Source organism: Natrix helvetica (genome assembly GCF_964273705.1).
Source record: "Natrix helvetica genome assembly, chromosome: 3".
Lineage (NCBI taxonomy): Eukaryota > Metazoa > Chordata > Lepidosauria > Squamata > Natricidae > Natrix > Natrix helvetica.
Genome location: NC_138549.1, coordinates 1,938,870 through 1,963,727, shown reverse-complemented (window position 1 = coordinate 1,963,727; position 24,858 = coordinate 1,938,870). Strand labels below are relative to the sequence as shown.

Sequence of the window (24,858 nt, the reverse complement as noted above, 5' to 3'; positions counted from 1 at the left end):
CATTTATCTTGTTTTAGATTATGTAGATTTTACTTCACAGATTGTAATATTTTAGATTTCCTCTTGCACGGGTAATTATCACACCATTTTATTAGTTGCATAAATGTACATTATTTGTAAACCAAGGAAACACTTGATTCAAAATGAAATGCATTTCTGGTTAAATAAATATTGTGGTAACACGTGAATATTTTCCGTTTGCAACTTTCTATCAACTTCGGCAGCCAAGTTCTGTGGAAAATACTCTTGAAAACATAAAATCCAGGAAAATGAATAGAAGAATGAGATGGAAGGATTAATCTGGGCTCACATACTCTAACTACGGATGACAGCTGTCAATGGGAACAGATTCAAGAATTAACTTGGATAAAATTTACCTGCTGAAGTTGCAATATATGAAATTACGTCACCAGAGCTACCAATGTCTCCTCTGCTTTTTCTAAAACTTGGAAATGCTAAGAAAGTATCTGAAAAAGGAACTTCCCCATGCAAATCATGTATTCCTCTCCTGGATCTGCCCTTAATCCTTTCTCACAATTTTATTGGTAGCTCTAGGAAGAACTACCAGATGTTTTAAGGTCCAGATGTTGCGGTCATTGTCTTAAAAAAAACACAGCTGAACTGCTCTGGTCCAGCACAATTAGGAATCAATGCATGCCAACTTTGCTTACAGACACAACCCAAGCTTTTCTTTGCTCAGCTTTTACCATCTAAATGATCACTTAACAAAACTTCTCAACTCTCATTATTTGGAAGAAAATTGTCCAGGTTCATTGTTTAAAAATTGAGCCTGAGTATTGATAAAAATGAAACATGTTATGTAACATTAGCAATGGACATCAGGTAGATAAACTTGCTTCTATATAGGCGTAACATGTATAGTACGTATTTTATATGTAACATTTGATGACTTAATGTATATGAATCTGAGATGCAGCAACTGTCTTAAGTTCATGTCAGTTGCCAAGTGCTGAGTTTTGATCACGTGACCCTGGGGAATGCAAGAGTTGTAAGCGTGAAAACGAGTCATAAGTCACTTTTATAAGTTTTAAAAGTTAGCTCTGTTTCAGCACAATTTTCCCTGAACAAAAAAGCACAAATCAAATACTAGAAGAAACCACCGTACGTGTAGAGCTATCTTGCCATGTAGCTTCATCTACCTGTCGTCAGGTAAACAGGTGTCAAAGATTTACAGAAATCTTTTGTTGTTCCTTATTGTATGAGAGATAGCACAGAAACAAAAAGTCCCTAAGGTGCTTTTTTCAAGAGGCAACTGGACTTTATTGTTTTTATTCTAAGACATTTCGCTTCTCAGCCAAGAAGCTTCCAATCCATCCAAGGTATTAGGGAATGGAAGGATTTATATGCCTTGCAAACAGCTGCTCATTTGCCTCCTTTTAGAGCTGCTGAGGCCATTTGGAGGAGACTGGGAATTCTAGTTTTTTTCAGAACTGAAGCAGCTTCTTGGATGAGAAGCGAAACGTCTTCAAAGAAAAACAAGAAAGTCCAGTCTTTTAAAAAAAAAGCATCTTTGGGACAACCATGACCTGGATGACTGATAATCTCCACAGACACACAACAGAAAAAGGCACTCACAAGTTATAGTGGCTAAAAACTAAAATTGCAAGCCAACAAAAGCAGACAGGATGGCTAGAAGGGCAATTTTGCTGTATCTTGCATCACATTTTTGGCAAAGTGAGCCAGAGTTGAAAATGCCAACGCTAACAAATCTCCCTTATATACAACCCACAAGTCATAATAGTCAAAGCAAAGTTTTAAGCAGCTAAAGATCACGTTGGTTGAAGACAGCAAGGATTATAGCCCAACCCCTGGAAGGCTCAACTTACCCCTAGTTATACATGGCAAGAAAGCAGAATTCAACCTGGTATTGTAATTAATTCTGTGGTTACTAACCTGGAAACTGGTGACTTATTGAATTGCTGGCGTAATATCATATTATCCAAGGTCACTTTGTTTAGAAAAAGCCCCATCTGATAATGCTGTCATTTCCTATGGTTCCTCTGTCACCTGCCCTGGATAATTTCCAAACATTTCCTTCAATCTCTCCTGCTGATGAAATAGTCAGCCAATTTCTACCAGGTTATGATGGGAAAAAAACACACAATATTATCCAAAGGCATCTCAAGATGATGAGGCTAGAAAGGAGGATAAACCAATGGAATCTCTACTCCCTTTCTCTCCCCCACAAATTCACAACTTTTTCAACAAACATGGGCTGAAATAAAGCATAGCATCCCACCCAAATCCTAATATAGAACCACACACACACACACACACACATTACAATTGTACTCGTACAATTTATGTAGGAAGTGGAAAAAATGAGAACTAGCGACTCCGAGATTCTTCCATTACTGATTTTAGAGCACTGGGCTATTTCGTTTTTCTCAAGTGTGACCATTTCCAGCAAAAACGTATAAGCCAGCTGCCAGTAAGTGCAGACAGTTCTCAACTTACGACCACAATGGTCCCTAAGGGAACTGTTGTAAAGTGAGGGCTACCTGTACTCAAAGTTAGGGTGATCAAAGCATTCTGCAATATGCTATCCTCCTTTCCAGGGGATAAAATAAAATATAGTCAAATCCTTAGAAGATTGAATTATAAGATTGAAGAGATTCGTTCTGGTTTAAGATGGAAATCTATGTAATTCTGTGGTTTGATTTCTGAGAGTTTTGCAGGACATTTTGATACTACATGTGAAACAGAGCCAACGATCATAAGTTAAGGACTTCCTGCATGCTTTATCTCAGAGATTGTTTCAAAAGTCTGGAGAAAAGAAATTTGAACTGCTCTATGATCCTTTTTAGAAGGAATGGATGGGATTTAAATTTGCAGATGAATTATTCAACGGAATTAACACCTTAGAAGCAAATGTTTCTCATGCTATTTAAATCATTTCACAGACACATCAGGAAAAAAACAACTGTGTTGCATTTAGCTTCAATCTAAAATTGACAAATAGAGTTCTTTATTTTTTATTTCTCTAAAATAATGTCAAACCTCTATTCCCATTTACATTAAATAACTGCAGAGTCTCCCTTCTGAAGCAGAGTGAGGCAAGTGTATTTTAAGTAGTGTTTAATTACATTCTCTGAAAAGAAAACTAATTATCTTCCAAGGTTAATTTGCAAAATGCAAATGAAGTTCCACAGTTCCACCAGCCAGCCAAAAAGGCATATTTAGTTTAGCTTCATCAGCTGCACTGCAATACCTTGGTTGAAGGCCTATAGACATTTGCAATGATGACAACATCTTAAAGCACTTTCAACATATTCTCAGAGCTTATAAAAAGACTTTCATCCACAAAAACACAGGAATCAATATTTCAAGAAACAAATATAGCCTTTGTTATTGGCAGCCAGCATACAGATATGATTGGAATGACTTAAGCTTGCCCATCAAAAATGCTCCTATGGAGAGAGATTTTTTTAAAAAACCATGTCATTTATTTTGCATTCTTACAAGATTATTTGGTTCTTCAATTATGCCTGATATTGTTGCTGTTCTAGCATCCGATAGATAATTCAAGTCCTCCAAGATACTTTTTTAAAATTTTGAAATAAACAAATACAGAAGAAGGAGATCACCAAGAAAGAACAAGAAGCGATTCGTGGAAAGTAATCAAGGAGAGAAGCAATCTAGAACTAAAGAGGAATTTCTGGACAGTTAAAATAATGAATCAGCAGAACAGTTTCCCCCCAGAAATTGTGGGTGCTCCAACACTGGAAAGTTTTTAACAAGAGACTGGACTGCTACTTGTCTGAAATGGTATACGGTTAGTCTCCTGCTTGAGCAGGGGGTTGGGCTAGACGTCCTCCAAGGTGCCTCAAAACCCTGTTATTCTATGTTCTATATTCCATGTTCTGTGAGATGTCTCAAAACAAGGTTTGTCGCCACTAAAGGCCTAAATATAAGCAAAATCCTATCCAATTATTTTATCTGTGTTCTTCAAATTGAATTCTGCCCCATCTTTCTATCTCTACTTCTTCATACGTCTTCTGACATCCTATGGAGAGCTCAAATACACGAAGCGAGAAGTGCTTCTTTCTTTAACCATATTTTTTTTAAAAGAAACTTCAAATATTCACCAAGTTAATTTTAGCCAGATGGCACACAACCATATAAAAGAGAATAATTATCTTAATTAACACCTTAGCGGCCAAGGCACAAATAAGATTCTTGTGCTGAATGCAGACTACATTTTAAAAATGGCACGGTGACACTTCATAAAACAATTTGTTTCAAACATGTCGAGCAGCAGTATAATTTGCGAGCAGCAAAAGGCTTAATTGGAACATCAGGGGCTTCTCAAACTATCCGCACCGGCTTCGTTCCATGAGCAAATTAAGCCATGGCTAGACACATCCTTCTGAAACAATTAAAAGTGGTGTCTCCATGGATATATTAATCCCTCCAAACCACTCAGCTAAAATGATTCCAGCGATCAGACTGCAAGATAAGGAATGTTGTCCTTAAATTGAAAGATTAATCTTTGTAGGCCACAAGGCCTTGAAAATTATTTAGAGGCACAGGTAGGCCTTTGACTTACAACAATCTGCTTAGTGACCATTTAAAGTTGCAATGGCACTGAAAAAAGTGACTTATGACTGCTTTTCACACTTATAACCGTTGCAGTATCCTCGTGGCCAGATAATCAAAATTTAGAAGCTTAGAAGAGAGGAGAAGAGGAGAAGAGAGGGAAGGGGAGAGAAGGAAGAGAGAGGGAAGGAGAGGAAAGAGGGAAGGGGTAGAAAGAGAAGGAGAGAGAGTAGGAGGAGGAAGAGACGAGTAGGGAAGAAGGAAAGGGAAAGGAGAGGAGGAAGGAGGAAAGGAGGGAAGGGAGGGAGGGTGAAACGGAAAGGAAAAATAGGTGGTGATAACACAAAAAAGGTGTATGGAATGGTAAGCAAAGCAACCCAGAATGTATATTTTAACCTTTTCTATGGAAAAATAAATATGTAAAAGAGATAAAGACAAGGTGTTGATCACTATCTTTAAAGCGCTCCATGGCACAGGACCTAGCTATTTGCGGGATTGTATCCTGCCCCATACATCCCTGAGACCAATTCTCTCTCACAGAGAGGGACTTCTCCGGGTGCCGTCCACTAAGCAATGCCAGAGGGCGGCGCCGAGGGGCAGGGCCTTCTCTGTGATGGGCCCAGCCCTCTGGAATGACCTCCCCCCCGACATTAGGACAGCTACCGATCTCCGCTCCTTCCGCACAAAACTCAAGACCCGCCTGTTCCAACTAGCCGGCCTGGCCTGAATTATAACTATATTTTCTAATCCCCCTGGATAATTTTTAAAATTTAAATTAAGTTTGACTTTGGGTATTTTAATTGTTTTTAATTGCATTATGTTGTTCTTAACTAATTGATTATTTATTTATTATGTATTGTACAATGTTTTTTATATCTCCTCCTCGCTATTTATTTGTTGTGTAATGAATTGTACGCCGCCCCGAGTCCCTTGGTGGAGAGGGAGCGGCCTATAAACTGGATTAATAATAATAATAAAAAAATAAGAATAATAATTGTGTGAATGTATACCTGTAACTATATGCAAGAGAATAAAAATAAAAAACTTTCAAAAAAAATGTGGATGCTTGGCAACTGACTCACATTTATGACGATCCCTTTGGATCCCTTTGCTCTGACAAGCAAAGTCAATGGGGAAGCGAGGTTCACTTAACAACTGCAGAGATTCACTTAACAACCGTGGCAAGAAAGGTTATAAAATGGGGCAAAATTCACTTAATAACTAGCCCATAGACTTATATGCCACTTCACAGTGCTTTACAGTGCTTTCTAAGTGGTTTACACCGTCAGCCTTATTGCCCTCAACAATCTGGGCCATTCTATGGATTGATGTCTCACTTAGCAACATAAATTTTGGGCTCAATTGTGGTCACAAATGAAGGACTACCTGCTGTTCTCAAGTTACAACCACAGTTGGAAGTAGAATTTCCGTTGCTAAGCAAGGAAATTGTTAAATGAATTGTGCCCGAGTTTATTTATTTATTTTGCCACAGTTGTTGAGTGAATCACATTGTCTTTAAGCAAATCCATCTTCCCCAAGTGACTTTGCTGGGAACACAGCAAGAGACAATCACACAAACACCATCCCCACCCCCAGAAGCTGCAACTATTTGGTTTTTTGCCAAGTGCCCAGATTTTGATCAAATGACCATGGGGAAATGTTGTGAATGTCGTAAGTGTGAGGAGCGGTTGTAAAACACGTTCAGTGCTGTTGTAACTTGAACAAATGCTTGCCATTCGAAGACTGCTTGTCCAGTTTGCCATAATTAAGCCTAATGCCCTCTGCCTTGCCTGCAGGAAATATTCCAGGAAGTAATCGGGATGCTCCAAAAACGGAGAGGTGTGATGGCAGCTTAACAGTCTTTCCAACAGATACATTCTCTGTCCTGAAAACACTTTTGCATGGCAATTACCTTCATATTTTATAAGGCCAGAAGTTTCTTTTCCTCCTTCTCACTGCTGTGACTCTTAAAGCCACACCATTTCTCAGAGAGTCCTAGGGCTTCAAGAGGTTGTGGGTACTCCATCACTGGAGGTTTTTAAGAAGAGATTGGAGAAAGCAAACTCAGCATAAAGTAGGGAGATTCACTACAAAGCCCATATCTCTGATCCGTTTTGCTTCCTTTGAGAAGACTGGCTAATCTTCCTGTAGGCTTCTCAGAGGGGAGGACATTATATTGAAAACCCCTTAATTTTGATGAGGACTCAAAGGAATTGGTGAGATCTTTCCTTTTGTGTAGATTGCTGGCCTTCTCTAAGGCTGAAGGAAGAAAATAGGGGGGTGGGGAAGGAATAATGATGTCATTCAAGGACCTGTTATTCTAGGACATTTTGGGAGACCACCATCTCCAGTTGGTGAAAGAAGGCAAGACTTCCCCAAAATAAAGCATCTCAAAATGGGGGATATTGATCAATTATTTCTTCCATTAATATTGTAACACACTCAAAAGACTGTAGAGATTCTCCGTCACGGTTGTCCCAAAGGGGCTTAAATTCAGGAGGCAACTGGACTTTCTTGTTTTTTCCCTTTGAAGACATTTTGCTTCTCATCCAAGAAGCTTCTTCAGCTCCAACTGGCTGGGGGAGAATAGAAGGATATATACTCCTTGGAGACAGCCGGTCATTTGCATCCTTTTAGAGGGTCCTTGAGGCCACTTGGAGGTTTATCTATGTCCTCAGGGTCACCTGAGTGGTGCAAATGGTTCCTGTAGTCTGCAATTTTTTCCCCTCTGTAAATCCATTCCTACTCCCACACCATTCAAAGTAACACACTCAGTTGAGCAAAGTTGTAACACGCTCAGTTGAGCAAAAATGAAGTTATATTTCAAGGGATCTCAAGTCGCTAGAATATTAAGCCTACTCAGACCAAAAATGTGGTCAAACCGAATTTGCAGGTTTGCTGCTTGATGTTCACAAGAGACCACCAAAAGAGAAGGCTTTAAAGGATCTAGTCTCGCCTGAAACACCAGCATGGATTCCCCCCCCCCCCACCTTCCTTCTCTAAATATTTCATGAAATTAGGAAAACTAACACAAGGGTCAAAACTCATAAAGTCCAAATAGGAATCGAAATTGGAAGCCCCAAGAGCATAAAACAGGAAGACTGGATTCCATGGAGTAGTTCATATAATAATAAACTACAATCGGGCTCGTTGGTGCTTTGCTTAAGGTGCTACGCAAACCCCTATTTTATGTCCCAGGATTGTAAACAAGCCGGACTGTTTGCAGCCTGTAAAACCAGCCACGATTATTAAAATCCTGACTTAGCAGAATACGTGACTGCAGCTAGTGGCGAGAGGCAGCTCCGCACGTGGGATGGATGTTTACAAGCAAGAAGCAGAAGAGGCAGAGGCTCATGTTTGATGATCCTAACTGGGACATAATTTGTCTCCTGCTTAGCATAATCCACAAAGCCAGCCACCACACCCTTTGCTGGAGTAGCACTTTTTTCATAGCGGTGATGAAATCTACACCTTGACCATTTCACTTGGTCAAAGCTCAAAGCAAAGACTACTCTTGGACATGATGCTGGGGAGATAAATAAGGGGAGAAGAAGGGGAGAAGAACAGCATGGAGAAGTCAACACTCAAGCAATATCTTTAGGAGCAGCAGAAGATAATTATTTCTCAAGTTTTGAAACAGCTGATTTGGCTTACTACCTTCAATGCCAGTACTCTCTGGATACCCGAGTACCATCCACAAAATTTTTTTTTGGGGGGGGGGGGACCATAACCTCTGCTGTATATAATCCAGCCCATCTGTGTCTTGTTCAAAAGCTGCACACAATTGTATGACTCAGTTTCGTTTCCAAAAATAATTTGGGGCATCTTTTCCTTCAGATAAGATGATCTTCTCTTCCTAAGTTAATACTGCAATCAACCAGACCACAAATAATAGTAAGCAATACCCTAATCAAGGAGCTGCCAGGTCAGGATACGACCAAGCAGTAAACAACAACCTAATCAAGGAGAGAAACAACACCCCCACTACCAATACTGATCAGGGCAAACTACAGTACAAAACCAGAGAGTAAGTCCCACTCACTTCTAACACTGATGAGGTTATCTGGTTGGGTAATAAAACATCTGCAAGAAAGCAACAAGGTTCAGGGATCACACCAAGGATCTCACAGTTCAACACTGAGCTACAAATATTCTCTTCTACTGGTAATTCGATAGATAAATCAAGACAATTCAGGACGTACTAAAATTCCCCATGCAATACTTGACATTTCAGGTTCAAATTACAAGTTATCATAATTTGGTAGCTATCATTTAGACTCCCTTTTTTATCTTATGCCAAGTATGTCCCAAAGACGCTTTTTCAAGAGGCAACTGGAGTTTGTTTTTCCTTGAAGATGTTTCACTTCTCATCCAAGAAGCTTGAGGAGAAGTGAAACGTCTTCACAAAAACCCCAAGAAAGTCCAGTTGTCTCTTGAAAAAGCACCTTTGGGATAACCATGACCTGGATGAAGGAGGATCTCCATAGACCTGTGCCAAATATTTTTCTATCTCCGCTGTTTTCCTGGCAAGATTTCAAAATTGGTTTGCCATTGTCTCCTTCCTAGGGTTGAGAGTGAGTGACTGGCTCAAAGTCATCCAGCTGGCTTTGTGCGTAAGGTGGGGTTAGAACTCAGGATCTCACATTTTATATTCTGGTCCCTTAACCACGACACCAAACCATCTACCTCTATGCCATGTAGAAATACTGAAATGTTATATTGTATTAATTATTAAAAAGTGACATAATTCTAACATGGCTCTAGAACATGGAATAATAAAATAAAAATGGAATTAAAAAGAATTTATGATATAAAGCCACTAAAAACCAAGGAAGGCCTTCAACTGGACATCATGAAATGCTTAATTACAGTTTAGTGGGATATCTGAATAAGTAATTGATTAGTTGCAATCAATGATGGAATTGAAAATATCAGCAATTGTTCCACCTCCATCGCTAAACTTTCAAAATGTTGAATGCCTAAAATTAAACAAGTATACCATAACACTTTATTTTGTTTATGGTCACATAGCTTGTATAATTAGCTTTGGTTCCATTAGATTCAGCTGCTGTACTTGTCATAAACAAGATAACCTAGCAATTTTATTATCTGAATTGTGCTAAGATAACTTTTCTCATGTAATCCACATTATTAAATCTGATCACAAGCAAGAAAAAAAAATACATTGTTCTTTGATCTTCAGAGATCAGATTTCTTAACAAGAAAAAGTAGTAAGGCGAAACTGAAGAATAAGTTGGATTAAAGACTATTTAGACAGACAGCCAATGCTCCTTTTTAAAACTGTATTAAATGCATGAAGTAGGACAAGAAAATCATCCAGTGATTTTGAGCAAAGCCATAGATGTATATTTCCATGATTATGAAAGAGTAACTAACCATAACTCTTGGGGCGTTAAAAGCCAAAATATGCATATAAGAAACTGGAAAATCCAGTTTCCAACTGCCCCATCATTACTTCAAGGAAGTATAAGTTAATAATTGCTGATACTAATTGTAGTGCACACAAACGGCCAGGCTGTGCATTAAATCAGCAGCATTCATTGTGCAAAGCACTAATGTTGTGGCCCCTCCAGCAACTGGCTGGGGGATTCTGGGAGTTGAACTCCACGGGACTTAAAAGTCGCCAAGGTTGAGAAACACTGGATTGGTCTAACGAAACGTTGAAAGGTTGCTTAAGCGCTGGCAAACTGAGGATCACCCGTGTCTCAAAAAAAGAGTCTTGGGAAAGGGGCAGGAAGAAGAAAACCGAAATAAACCAAATGCAGGTAGTCCTCCACTTTCGAAAGTTCATTCAGTGACCGTTCAAAGTGACAATGGTGCTGAAAAGAGGGACTTATGGTCTCATCACAGCTGTGAATTAATGAAAATATGACTGCAGCGTATGTCATCATGAATTCAAGAATTTATAGCCAAAAGGGTTGGAAAGAGGCCATATCCAAGTACAGCTAGTCCTTGACTTACAACAGTTCATTTAGGGACCAAAGTTACAACAGCACTGAAAAATGTCACTTAGGGCCATTTTTCACACTTAACGACCATGGTTCGCTTAACAACCATGCCTAGTGACTAACCTCTAAAAAGGGTCTTAAAATGGAGTCAGCACGTGAGTGACCTCCTTTGCCACAATCATAAGTTACGTCCATGAGGGGAAGGCTCCATTATAACCGTAACGTGAGGACTTCCCTCAATGGGGGAAGCCTGATTCACTTAACAACCATGTTATTAATTTAACAACTGCAGCGATTCATTTAACAACTGTGTCAGGAAAAGTCGTAAAAGGGGGCAAAACCCACTTAACAAATTTCCCTTCCAACTCTGTTATTCTTCACAAAATTAATCAGCAGAACGACTTGCCTGCATTCATCGGCATGCATGGCATAGGGCCGTGATGGAGAAGCTATGGCACGCATGCCCAAAGTGGCATGCGCAGCCATGTCGCCCATTCCACTTCCGGGTTTTTGGTAAGCATGCGCATGTGGTGATCAGCTGATCTTTCTGTTTCAGCAGTGCCGGAAACTGGAAGAGCTGGTCTTCTGTTTTTCGGTGTGAGCATGTGCGCCGGCCAGCTGATCTGCACATGTGCATACATGGCAGTAACTGGAAGACTTGCTGGCACGCCAGAAACTGGAAGTTCATTTTCTGGTATGCGCCTGCCCCCTGGGCAGCTCCTCTTCCTGGTCACGGCCCAGAGAAGCACATATGCACAAAGCACACGTGTACGTGTGCAAAGCACGTGCATGCGTGCGAAGGGCTCCCTTTTTGGCACTCAGTGCCAAAAAGTTTTGCCTTCACTGGTATAGGGTCTCCTGCCTGAGCAGAGGGTTGGACTAGAATACCTCCAAGGTCTCTTCCTACTCTTGTTATTCTGCCTCCTTCAAGATGAAACTAATCCAGAAAGTGTGGGTGTTCTTCTCCTTACCTCCTCTTCTGCACCTGCTGACTTAACGCTGCAGAATGTTTTACGAAAGGCTCCACTGCCGGTGAGGCATTTCTGAATAATTCAGATGGAGCCGAGATCCCTCATACTGTGACTGCCCTCAGTAACATAAGGCGGGCCACCTCTGATTGGGAGCTGCCATCTGGCTGTTAAGGCACAAAATATGAATTTGTTTCAAAAGCCAAATAAACATTTTCAGAGACTTGCACTTCAGGACTCTTATATCCTTTGGTCTATTTAAAAGTAAGGTCACATCCACTGCTGGCACATGTCAGTTTCTCTCCCGTGAATTTGAGCCACAACTTAATTATTCATACCCCAAAGAGCCGGTTTGCTCGTATAATCCTTGGGGGATATAGTAAATTACATGCTGTTGACATTTGTAAAATTCTTAAAATTTGGAAAGCCTGGTTTGTCTCCTTCAATTCATTGTTTTATTTTGTGTGGTTCTTTTTTTTTTTTTTAGCAATGCAAAATTTTATATCAGTGGTTTTTGGTTTTTTTTTTTGTTAAAAAGCTCCTTCTGGTGATTCAGTTTTGAAAGCTAAAAGCAATTGAATAGATAGGCAAAAACAGAAATAAAATGTCTCCTGCCCACCTGCTTCTGAAGGATGACTCAGGAGAGAAACAAGATAGACGATGAAAACACCTCTCAAGGGCATCCTGTAGAATGACCAATGAAGACCAAAAAAAGTATAAATTGGTATGTCTCTGCCTCAGACAGGCTTGGACGCTGAACAGAAAAAGGGTCTGTAATCGTTCCTATTTTGCCACTTTGCCTAAAGGCAGCTCCTTAAAAATATTGAAAAGTTATTGCAGGAAGTGAAACAAACAAAAATAAAAACATCCACCAGTCATTATGGTCCAGTGAATCAGGCCAGGTAACAGGTGTTTTGTTTTTTTACAAGCTCAAGGCCAAGAAGTAAACTGGACTCAGTTTATGGGGAAGGAGGGTGGATTTTCTCTTATTTCTTTAACCCAGGGTACCTGATGGGGTAACTAATTTTGTATCATTGATAGAGAATTGACAAGTAAAAATACTGCCCACCTCGCCCCAATGGTAAAGGCAGCCTGCCTGGTTCCCTTCCCCGCCGCCCCTTTAGCCAGGGGTGGCAGGTGGGGGGTGGGGAAGCGAGGCGCGCATCCTAGCGCTACCAGACTGACAGCTCCGCTGCCTTCTTTGGTCCAGTGAAGCCCCTTGTAAAAAAACAACCTTGCAAGTTGAACTCACGAGGTTTTTTTTACAAGGACGGAAAGGCAAGGAACGCAGCGGAGCTGTCAGTCTCCCGTAGCACCAGGACAGGCGTCTGGCTTCTCCCACTGCTACCCCTGACTAAAGGGAGGCCGGGGAAGGGCAGCAGCCAGGCCCGCCATTAGCATTGGGGGTGGGTGGGAGGTGCTCTTTTTGCGGGGGAGGGAACGGGGTGCCAGGTGCCCTGCTGGCCTGCCCCTCCCACCCCACCCCCAATGGAACAGCTGCCTGGCTTCTTCCCTTCCTCCACGTCCCTTTAGCGGGGGGGGGGGGGAGGCGAGACGCGCGTCCTAGCGTGGAATGGGACTTGCGTGGAAGGGAAAAAGAGAGAGGCAGGAGGGAGAAAGTGTTTTGTGTCGAGTTTCCAGTTGCCTCGGGTCCAAGCTAGAAAATCTAATAAATCCTTTGCATTCCCCACCCCCCACCCCAAAATGCTGGGGAATAGCTAATAAGTCCTAAAATAGTAGCCTTGTCTGATTCATTTCAAGAACAGATAGTCTCAGGGGGCTAATCAGAAAGAGTAACAAAGTACTGAATAATTACCATCTTGTTAAAGCAATTATTAGGCACAGGAACTAGTCAGCTTTCCCAAGTTCATTTCTTTTCAACAGAGATAAACCCTTTCCCCTTCCAAACAAAGCTAAACTAAGAAAATTATTCCATCAATAGATATAGCATTTGAAGGGAATAATAATAAATAAAAAAGTAATAATTTAATTGTTAAGCATCTGTAAAAACATATGCTAACAATCACTTGCATTCTTCCTGCGAAATCCTTTATATGCCACCCCTATCTCCGCCAGGAATCAGCAACTATGCTCTATCTCAAATACCAGAGCAATCCTCACACCTTTTGTGCTGTTAATAAGGGGACCAAGTGGGCAATTAAGCAAACAGAGAAGGGAAAAGATAACAAAACAAAACATAAACACTGCCAGGAAGGATGTAAATCTAAGTTAGGATATATGCCTGAGTTTTACAATGTAGTTAGATTACATGACTAGAGTAATTTAGAATAATTAGGATACCAATTTGAGGGAGCCTGAATGTGTTTTCAAAATGTGAAGTATACCTATGGTTGACTCGTGTTGGGGAATCTTACCACAGAACAATGGTGAACTCTTAATAATACACACTTGAGCCTGTGCAAAGATAAGAGAGAGGAAATAGGCCCACTCAGGAGAAAGAAATCTTTTCCTGCATTTTAGGGTGGGGGGAATGCAAAGGATTTATTAGATTTTCTAGCTCGGACAGGAGGCAACTGGAAACTCGACACAAAACACTTTCTCCCTCGTGCCTCTCTCTCTCTCTCTCCCCCTTCCCTTCCTCTGATTGCCTGGCGGCTAACTGTCTCTTGAGCCCAAAAGGCCGGGCCGAAGAGTCTCTCTCCCAAAGGCCCGCGAGGAAGGGAAGGACGAACAGCCAGGGGCCTCACAGCGGAGGCGAAGTGATAAGAGGTGGATGACTGGGGGAGAAAGCCTGGGGGTGAAATAGGCGGGCGAAGGGCAGGAGGAGACCAGCCCCATTCCACGCGCGTCTCGCTTCTCCTCCCCCCCCCCCCCCCCCCGGGCTAAAGGGACGTGGAGGAAGGGAAGAAGGCAGGCAGCTGTTCCATTGGGGGTGGGGTGGGAGGGGCAGGCCAGCAAGGCACCTAGCACCCCGTTCCCTCTCCTGCAAAAAGAGCACCTCCCACCCAGGCCCAGTGCTAACGGGGGGGCCTGGCTGCTGTCCTTCCCCGGCCTCCCTTTAGTGAGGGGTAGCAGTGGGGGGAGAAGCCAGACGCCTCTCCTGGTGCTACGGGAGACTGACAGCTCCGCTGCGTTCCTTGCCTTTCCGTCCTTGTAAAAAAAACCTCGTGAGTTCAACTTGCGAGGTTTTTTTTTTTACAAGGGGCTTCACTGGACCAAAGAAGGCAGCGGAGCTGTCAGTCTGGTAGCGCTAGGACGCGCGCCTCGCTTCTCCCCACCCCCCACCTGCCACCCCTGGCTAAAGGGGCTGCGGGGAAGGGAACCAGGCAGGCTGCCTTTACCATTGGGGCGAGGTGGGCGGTGTTGGGCCGCGAGGCACGCCTCTTACCTTTCAAGGTCGGTCGTGTTCCTCACCATTGTGTCCAGGGAAGCCCCTGGTAAAAAAGAAGAAGAAGAAGAAACCCTTCTCGCGACTTCAAGAAGTTTGATAGAACTTGCAAGAAGGTTTTTTTTTTTTTTTAACCAGCAGCTTCCCTGGACTCAATGGTGAGGAATGTGACGGAGCTGGAAAGGTAAAAGACCGCCTGGCTTCTCCCCTGCCCCAGAAAATAATAAGCCCTCCCCTATAATAAGCCCAAGGCCGTATTTCGTGGAAACACGGTAATATAATAAATATAATATAATAAATATAATGTAATGTAATATATGCAATAGAATACAATTGTAATATATATGATATAATAGAATGTAGACTAGAAAATATAATACAATTGTATATGATATAATATATATGATATAATAGAATGTAGAATAGAAAATATAATACGGGAACGGGCGCGCAATTTGGGCGTCCTCCTTGATGCCCGGCTGTCAATGGATGACCATGTGGCGGCCGTGGCAAGGGGGGCGTTCCACCAGGTTCGCCTGGTGCGCCAATTGCGCCCCCTACTGGACCGGGATGCCCTACGCACGGTCACTCATGCGCTGGTGACGTCCCGCCTGGATTACTGCAACGCTCTCTACATGGGGCTGCCCTTGGGACGCGCCCGGAGACTGCAGTTAGTTCAGAATGCAGCCGCGCGGGCTGTGATGGGGAGTACGAGGTACTCCCACGTAACACCTCTCCTGCGCGAGCTGCATTGGCTACCTGTGGTTTTCCGGGTGCGTTTCAAGGTGCTGATTACCATCTTTAAAGCGCTCCATGGCACGGGACCTAGTTACTTGCGGGATCGCATCCTCCCACATACATCCCTGCGGCCAATACGCTCACACAGGGAGGGACTTCTCCTGGTGCCGTCCACTAGGCAATGCCGGCGGGCGACACCGAGGAGTAGGGCCTTCTCTGTGATGGGCCCAACCCTCTGGAATGACCTCCCCCCCGACATTAGAACCACTTCTGACCTCCGCTCCTTCCGGCAAAAACTGAAGACTCACCTGTTCCGATTAGCAGGCCTGGCATAATTCAACTGTCCCTCCTGGCAAACGTACTATATCTGGTTATTTTAGGGGTTTTCTAATTTACTGTATTTGTTTTTAGGGGTTTGAATTTATTTTATATCTGCTTTGTACAGTTCTTTTAACGGCATTTTAACCTCCTCCATGTCAACTGTCAACTGTACATATTTAATTTTATTGTATCTTGTTATATTTTGTATGAACTGTACACCGCCCCGAGTCCCTTTCGGGAGAGGGGGCGGTCTAGAAGCATTAAATTAAATTAAATTAAATTAAATATAATATAATATAATATATATAAATATACATACGAGTATATGTGTGTAAGTGGATGGATGTATAGATAGATAGAAGATGGATGGATGGATGGATGGATGGATGGATGGATGGATGGATAGATAAGATAAGATAGAGACAGACAGACAGACAGACAGACAGATTCACACTTCTGTGAGCACAAATTTATCAAAGTCACATGAACCTACCTCTCCAATTGTAGCTTATTCAACTATTTATTTAAGCAAGGCTGTTAAATATAAAGTGGTATGCAGAAAAAGGTTTCAGCTACTATTCATTTGCTCACTAAAATGAAAACAGAATCTGGAGATGTATCTGAAAATTCTAATTTTGTAAAACAGATAAACAGTGTTCTGGATTCTGCCAGTTGAAAGGGGACCAAAATCTTTCATAACCATCATCATTGTATCAAAAAGGGAACAAAATTTGTTACAAAATTTGTGTGGAAAGCACAGAAGTTTGCTCAAAACTCTTTACAGTTGGTCTGAAACAGAGTTACACAGTTTGATACTTGTTTACAAAGACTGGATACAATTTTTTGTTTCATTGACCTAAAGTAACCAAAACTTTCAGATTATTGTTTCCTCATTTTTATTAAACTCAACATACTTTTCAATCTTACTTAGGGAAGAATCTAATCAACGGATAGAAACGACTACAAAAAGGTTGCATTTTTAATTATTCTCAATGCACCAACAGTCCTAAAAGTAATTCAGTTTCCTTTTTTCCTCTCCAAAGTGGAAGTGCCAATTAAATGGTTTCTCTCCAATATTTTAGAAGTAGGAAATCACAAATAATTTAAAATCAAGCCACATGACCCTGCTCAGTTAAGGCAGAAGGAGAATTGTAGAGTTGGGAAGGACTTCAACAGAAGCTCATCCGAAGCTTTGCAACATGAAGGAAAACCAATGCAACCATCCAGCTTCTTCCTAACAGCTTGCAGAGATAAGAGAAGCTCAGAATGTCAGAAAAATCCAATTTAAGTCACCAGACAGCTATGGTAGATTATCTTGTACAAAGTATGCTCCAATTTACAGTTGCTTAAACAGCCCAATCATCTTTTAAATCTCTTGAAAAGGTGTTACAGAGCCATACATTTAAGTATTTATTTGCTAGGTCAAACACAGTGTAGCAAAATTGTATTATTGCATTGTTCTACTGGAAAGTAGAAAAAGAACCAGATTGGTCAGCAAAACACCTAGGAAAGCAAATTTTCTTGATAATACCACCCAGAGCTCTCTTCATGTTTAGACCACAAAATTTTTATCATTAGCAGAGAGAATCCATACTTCCCTCAAGTTACGACCAGCTTGAAAAGGAGTCAAGACGTTTGTCCAAATGGCACTAGTCTCTTCCAAGGTAGAACAGGGAATCCTAGGGCTGGGACTTCAGAGGTCTTCTAGTCCAACCCCCTTACTCAAGGCAGATGGATCTTATACCATCCTAGTCAAATTGACTATCACTAAGTGTTGTATCTTATGATTCTTGATGAATGTATTTTTATGTACACTGAGAGCTTATGCACCGAAGACAAATCCTTCGCGTGTCCAATCTCTTGGCCCATAAAGAATTCTATTCTTTGGCCACTGGGGTGGGAGGGGGGTTGCCCTGTGTGTTTCTGAAAACCTCCAGTACTTTCAATTTCTCTTGAACATTTGGAACGGTACAAAGAGAGAACACACATGGAATTGACAAGATGTGCAACCTTCCTTCAACTACGTTGCCACCCAGGAGGGAGAGTGGCTGAATTCATTTGGGGTCAGCTTCTTGGATGGAAAGAGAAATTAGAAACAGAACTGTGGAATCGGGACTCAATATCTGCCTTGCAATTAATCTTACCAAGCGGTTTTAAAATCTGGGGTTAAGCTATTTTAGCACTTAGCAATAGCACTTAGACTTATATACTGCTTCACAGCCCTCTCTAAGCGGTTTACAGAGTCAGCCAATTGCCCCCAACAATCTGGGTCCTCATTTTACACACCCCGGAAGGAGGGAAGGCTGAATCAACCTTGAGCTGGTCAGATTTGAACTTCTGAACTGCAGCTAGCAGTCAACAGAAGTAGCCTGCAGTACTGCACTCTCACTACTGTGCCACCTTGGCTCTGTTTTACAGGTGATACAGATAAGTAGACCTGGGCAAAGAAATGTAGGAGTTCTGAAGATTTGTACGGGTGTTCCTCGACTTATAACCATTCATTTAGTGACTGTTCAAAGTTACAATGCCACTGCAAATAAGGGAAGTCCTTGTCCTGGGCTATAAATATTCACTGAATATTTAACACTGAAAGTAGCCACTTATAACCGGTCTTCACACTTACGGCCATTAAGAGCATCCCCACGGTCAAGGGATCAAAATTTAGACACTTAGCAACTGGCACGTATTTATGCCAGTTGCACTGTCCCAGAGTCTCTTGACCCCCCCCCCCCACTGGCATCCTTCCCAACCGGCTTCCGACAAGCAGTCAATGGGGGAAATCAGATTTGCTTAACAACGGGCTTCACTTAACAACTGCAGTGACTTGCTTAACACCTTTGGCAAAAAAGGTAATAAAAATGACAACTAAGAACTGCCTCACATAGCAATAGAAATTTGGGGCTCAATTGTGGTCGTAAGTCAAGGACTGCACGTACAGAGCGGCCTGCCTGTTTCATGAATGGAATCTAAGAGTGAAGCAGCTGTTTTACTACATTTTACTTCTGGAATCTCACCGAGCAAAGAAAACTTGACTGGATGAAAAGAAAAAAGAAAAAATAATGCAAAAGCAATCCAGCTATGCTGCCTCATCTTTTTGCTCCCAAAGCCTTGGATATCACCAATGCAAATTTGCAAACATATTCCATCTTGGGAAGTACCTTCACTGGGAACCAGAATTCAGCCTGGATGAATCTGCGCAGCTACAACCAAATACGGATTTAAATCAACCCTACCCGAAGCTGGTGGCTTTCCAGATGCCTTGCGATGACAGTCCTCAGCCTGAGACGCATGGACAATGCAGGAAACACACCCATGTCCCTCCTCAAGCACGTTTTGTGCCTCACGTCGGAATAGCTGCACATTCCTGTTCAACATCAGATTAAGCCCAGAGATTTTGTGTCATAGCACCATTAAGATGCCGGAATCGGAGCAGAGAGACCAAGGTTTTGGGTGCAACTGGGGTCCACGTTTCTGCCAGGGGTTTCTTTTTGGGTGCAACCTTAAATCAACACATATCCAACTTACTACATACCAGCCATTCCCCAGACCCTCACTGGGTATCAGAAACAGGCATCCTCCTCTCTTGGTCCAGCTAATTATACCCTTAGGCTGGTTGTTTTTAGAATGAAAGGGAGATTTCCAGTTAAAAACTCCACTGAGCTCAGAGACCAAGTGGGATAGCGATACAAATAATAATAATAATAATAATAATAATAATAATAATAATAATAATAATAATAATAATAATAATAAAATCCGACTAGTAATCAATGCCAAACCGGGCGAATCAACTGGCCGCTGTGATACAATCGTATAATAATAATAATAATAATAATAATAATAATAATAATAATAATAATAATAATAATAATAATGACCTGGGACCCTAGGACGCTGGAAGCAAACCATTAGCACCAGTCACTGGTATTTGTAATGCATTTTTGAATGTTCAGTTGGCTGAGTTTCATGTTTAATGAATAAAGTGTACACTATGGTTAAGAGATTCAGGTCTCCTAGGCCGATGGCTTCTGTGCAGAAGGAAGAGAATAAGAAACACTAAAAAGATAAATCAACTTTCTAATGTTACAGAACAAGATCCATCAATGAATGGACCCACCCATTTTGAATGTGTCTGCCACAAGAAAAATGCTGAAATTATCACTAGGTAAGAGGTGTGTGTGTGTGTGTGTGTGTGTGTGTAGACAGAGATGATAGATGGATGGATGGACGGACGGACGGACGGATGGAGAGATGTGATGGATACATCTATCTATCTATATCTATATCTCTATGTAGAGGGGGGGAGAAGAAAGGATGGAGAGAGATGTGTGTGAGAAAGTAAGCAGGTAGACAGAGAGAAGAGAGATAGATATGAGAAAGGAACTAGAGCTATGTGTATGAAAGAGATAATGATAGATAGATGAGTGAAAGAGTAAATAGGCTAGAGAGCGAGAAAGAGATAGTAGATAGGCAGGTAGATAGAGAGATGAGAGAGAGATGAGAAAGGAGGGAGCGGGGGGGGGAGAGGGAGGAAGGGAGAGAGAGAAGGGGCGAGGGAGGGAGAGAATATATATGTAGCCAACTCCCAGCATCCCCCAGCAATGACCACGCGCTAACTAACAGCACTGGAAATTGTCTGCATAAAATCAATTCAAAAGTCACAAAGAACTAAGCCACCCATTCATTCTCCTCAACTTCTTGCTGATCCCCCAGGCCCCCTATGAGTTTCCCCCCTAAGGATGGAAATAGCCTCCTGGTGCCACGTTTCTGCCTTGCTTTCTTTTTTGGTCCTTTTGGGTAAACCAACACACAACCACTTCAACTCCATGCCCCAAACCCCCTCTCTCATCCTGGGGTGCGGGTGGGGGGTGGATTCTGACCCCGCAGGCTTCCCTTCCCTAAACCAGCCCCTTTTCTCCAATCTACATTTCTGCAGAATTTTTGCCCTGTAAAAGGATCTCAAGATCCTGGAAATACACGTTTGGTTTGCAGATGTAAGGATGGTCTAACAATGGGGCCTTAATACAGCTGGTGGGGGAGGGAGGAAATTCTGAATTAAGGGTGTTTCAAGTCCGGGTGCTCTCTGAATCCATTCCCATTTCCCCCTCCCACCCCGAATGGAAAAAGCCCAGATCTCTATCAAGCGAAGGCTTCTGGCGATACTTTAGCCGGGTCCTAAATATGGAATTCATTTGGAGCAACCTGCGGCCAGCAATGACACTTCTTAAGTCCCTTACGCACAAAGAAAACATCGTCTTGCCCCTAAATTTAAGTGTTTGCAGCTCCTTCCCACAGCTACGCCCCCTCCCCCCCCCAGGATACTGCCCTTCTTCTGGAAGCGCCCCCAAAAGGCCATCCTGCATTTTGGCAGAGAACCCTCCGATTACTACGACCCAACCTCAGTCTTCTAAGCTTCCAAGACTTTCATTAGAAAGCTGGCTTGTGGCCAGGCTTGAGCCGGTCACCTAAGTCCAGCTTCCCTGGTATGTCCCTTTGAAGAGGTCTCACCTGTCTTCCTCACCATCCAGAGCGGCCAGCGGAAGGACCTTCAGGGGGAAGAGAGAGGAGACCATGCTGCCATCTGCCAAGGAGGAGACCATGCTGCTGCTGCTTTCGGTGCCCCCAGAAGGCTGGGTCAAGCCAACCAAGATGGACTCTGCCATAGGGCGCTTAGCCTCGTCAGTTCGGCTGGCAACAGACTGAGCGAGGGACTGCGAGGAGAACTGGGAAGAGTTGGGGGCTCCTGACAAATGGAGGCCCGTGGAAAGCGAGGCAGGCTGAGAGACGTTCTGGGCCAGGGTCCCATTGTGCATACTGGAAGGCTGGGCGAGGGCCTTGGCAGGAGCCAGGCTCACGGGCGCAGGGGGCATACTGGAAGCCGAGTGGCCAGGCACAGGAGCAGCGCTGGCAGAAGGGACTGGGCTAACAGGAGGCAACTGGGCCATTCCTTGAACCAGAGGATCGGCACCTTGCATGGGCATCAGGTTGCCCGTTGGAGGGATGCCCAAAGTCTGAGGAAGGCCCAAGGGAGCACTTTGGGAGCCTGGGTGAGCAACCCCTGCAGGGGCCGCTTGGGAGGGTGCTGGGATAGCAGCGCTGGGGGCCAGCACGGAAGAAGCCATCTGGTTTGCAACGGAGGGCCGCTGGGCCACTGGAGCGACGCTTCCTGGTTGCCCAACGTTCATCAGGGCAGCGGGAGCACCCACGGCTGGGATGGTGGGCTGGGCCTGCGCCACGGACTGAGAAGGTACCCCCGGAATGTGTGCCTGGACAGGAAGCTGCATATTGGGAGGCTGAGCGACGGGCACGGCTGGACCGCTTCCGACAACTGCCGCCCCAGGCTGAAGAGAAGGAGCTGGAAGCATCTGTGGCGGCTGGATGTACTCGGGCAGCGAAGTTTGGGCGACGGGCTTCACGTGCTGCCCTGGTGCCATCGGCATAGGCATGGGTGGCAGGGCGGCGGGGTGCTGAGCCTGTCCCTGCCCAAAAGGTAACAGCTGGGGTTGTGGAGCAGCGACTGGGACAGCAGGCTGGGCCGGCGGTGGGGTGAACGGAAGAGTTGGTTGATGCCCACCAACGACGGTCAATGGAGAAGGAACGGCCGAGGCAGGAGGGTATGCGCCTTGCTTCTGCAGTGGGTAGCTGACCTCCTGAGGGTGCGGCTGAACTTGGGAGAGTTGGGACTGAGACATACTCTGGGGGAGCCCCGGTGCTGATGCGGGGGTCACCCCACTGCTGCTAAACTCCATCTGCTGAGGCACACCTTGGAAGCCTGGCGGCTGCGTCCTGGGAGGTGCCCCAATCTCTCCGCTGCCCACGCTCTCGGTGTAGTGGCTCAGGGTGCTGCTGACGGAGCTCCCACTGGTGCTTTCCCTTTCAGAGGCCACGTCTAGGAGAGCATCCACGGTTTTGGCCACGGGGGCACTTTCGGCCACCACCCCGGTATTCTCTTTGTCATAGAACTCAGTACAAGTCCATCGGCCTTTCTTAAACGGCTCCGAACTCGAATCTAATTTCACCACGCGGAAACGGGAGGTGCTGCTGGCTGGCTGTAGATGACCCACTGCTGTGGCCCCTGTGGCTGCATGGCTGGCACTTCCGGAGGCATTGGAGGGGGCGCCGGTGCCATTGCCGATCCCGCCGGAGAGCGCCACATTCCCAGGGTGGTTCCCTCCGGGCAGGGTCATGCCGTTGCCAGCAGCGGCAAGGTTCGTGAGGGTCTTGCCCACCTGGCGGGCCCTGCCACTAGCTGCACCGGCCACTGCTCCCCCGGCAGAGGCGGCCCCCGCATGGAAGTGAGCTACGGTGGCCCCTGCAAGAGCCGCCACCGAGGATGCTCCCGCAGGCCCGGGCCTGGCGCCCTCCAAGCTCCCCGCGACGGGCAGCCTCCGCAATGATGGGCTAGACGGGGCCCCTCCGGACATGGGCAGGGGGACCCCAGCGTGGGAGGGAGGCTGGGGGAGCCCCCCATGGGCATAGTGGGGCGGTGGGTGGGCACTGCCGTTGGTCAGGCCCCGGGGCTGCTGGGCCGGGCGAGGCTGGTTGGGGGACACGGCGCCGGGGCTGTCGGCCTCGTGGAAGTTGTTGAGCGTCTCCTCGGAGGAGCTGCGCTCAGGCTCCCCCAAGTCGGTGGCCCGGGAGAGCGAGACGTCCAGGATCTCGGAGGAGGAGAAGTCCTCGGTGTGCGACTCGTCCAGGTCGTCGTAGCTCTCCGTGTCTTCGGCGATGCTGTTGTTGGAGCTGAGGCTGGCCGAGATCTGCGCCGGGGTCACGCTGGTGATCTGGAAGCCGCTCTTCTTCTTCAACTGGGCGCCCGCCGGACCCCCGCCGCCGCCTCCCCCCTGCGAGAGCAGCGCCAGGCTCTGCGGCGGAGGCGCCCCGGGAGGGCAGGAGGGGACCGAGACGGGGGCGGCGGCAGAGGCCGGGGAAGGCGGTGTCGGCTGGGCCAGCAGGCCGGGCGGGAAGTCCTCCAAGCCGGCGCCGCTGCCGCTGCCGCCCCGCCGAGGGAGCATCGCGGGCTGCGCCATCTTCTTCCTCTCCCGCGCCTCCGCTGCTGAGTCAGGCTGCTGCTGCTGCGGCGGCTGCTGATGCATTGGGGCCGGCCGGAGGAAGCCCGACCGGGCGGAGGAGGAGGAGGAGGAGGGGGGGGCCGCCCCCGACCCGGCTTCCCTCAGCGGCGGCGGTGAGAGGAGGAGGAGGCGGCCGGCGTCCCCGGAGGAGGAGGAGGAGGAGGAGGAGGAAGGTGCCGTCCCTGGCGACGCGGACGGGAAGCAGCCCCCACCGGCCGCGGCCCCATCCAGAGACGCTGCCGCCGCTGCCTCACGGGGCTCCCCGCCGCCGCCGCCCCGTCGGAGCCGCCTTGGCGAGGCCGGAGCTCGCTGGCTGTGAGGGGGGGTGGAGAGCGCGCGGCCGGCCGGGCTGAGGAGACGCTCCGCCTCCGCCTCCTCTGGAGCTCCGCTGGGCTGGGCGGGGGGAGGCCGGCTTAAGGGCGGGGAGGGGGGGAGGCGGCCGAGGGATGGCGCAGGCGTCGCCCCGCCGCAGACAGCAAAGGGTCGGCGGGAGGAGCCGAAGAGCTTCGGCTCCCCTGGCGGAAATGGCCGAAGCTCGTCGGAGGAGGGGGGAAGGGGAGGGGTTTGGGCGCAGCCCCGCCGCAGACATCAAGGGCCTGTCGGGAGGAAGGAGGGAGGAGGAGGATGCGGAGACCGGAGGCGCTCGGCTCCCCTGGCGGAAATGGCCGAAGCTCGTCGGATGAGGAGGGGAGGGTTTTGGGCGCAGCCCCGCCGCAGAGATCAAGGGCCTGTCGGGAGGAAGGAGGGAGGAGGAGGGTGCGAGGCCGGAGGCGCTCGGCTCCTCTGGCGGAAATGGCCGAAGCTCGTCGGAGGAGGGAGGAAGGGGAGGGGTTTGGGCGCAGCTCAGTCGCAGACATAAAGGAACCGTCGGGAAGAGGGAGGGA

General features: G+C 45.8%; 1 protein-coding gene across 1 annotated transcript in view; it reads right to left on the bottom strand.

Moving 5' to 3' along the window:
* Positions 1 to 24,442, bottom strand: part of TSC22D1 (TSC22 domain family member 1) — a 54,969-nt gene extending 30,527 nt beyond the window's left edge. The window contains exon 1 of the mRNA XM_081947903.1: positions 21,414 to 24,442. Coding sequence (XP_081804029.1) covers positions 21,414 to 23,998 — 2,585 coding nt within the window. The 5' untranslated portion in view covers positions 23,999 to 24,442. The remainder of the gene's footprint in view (positions 1 to 21,413) is intronic.
* Positions 24,443 to 24,858: the final 416 nt, after the last annotated feature.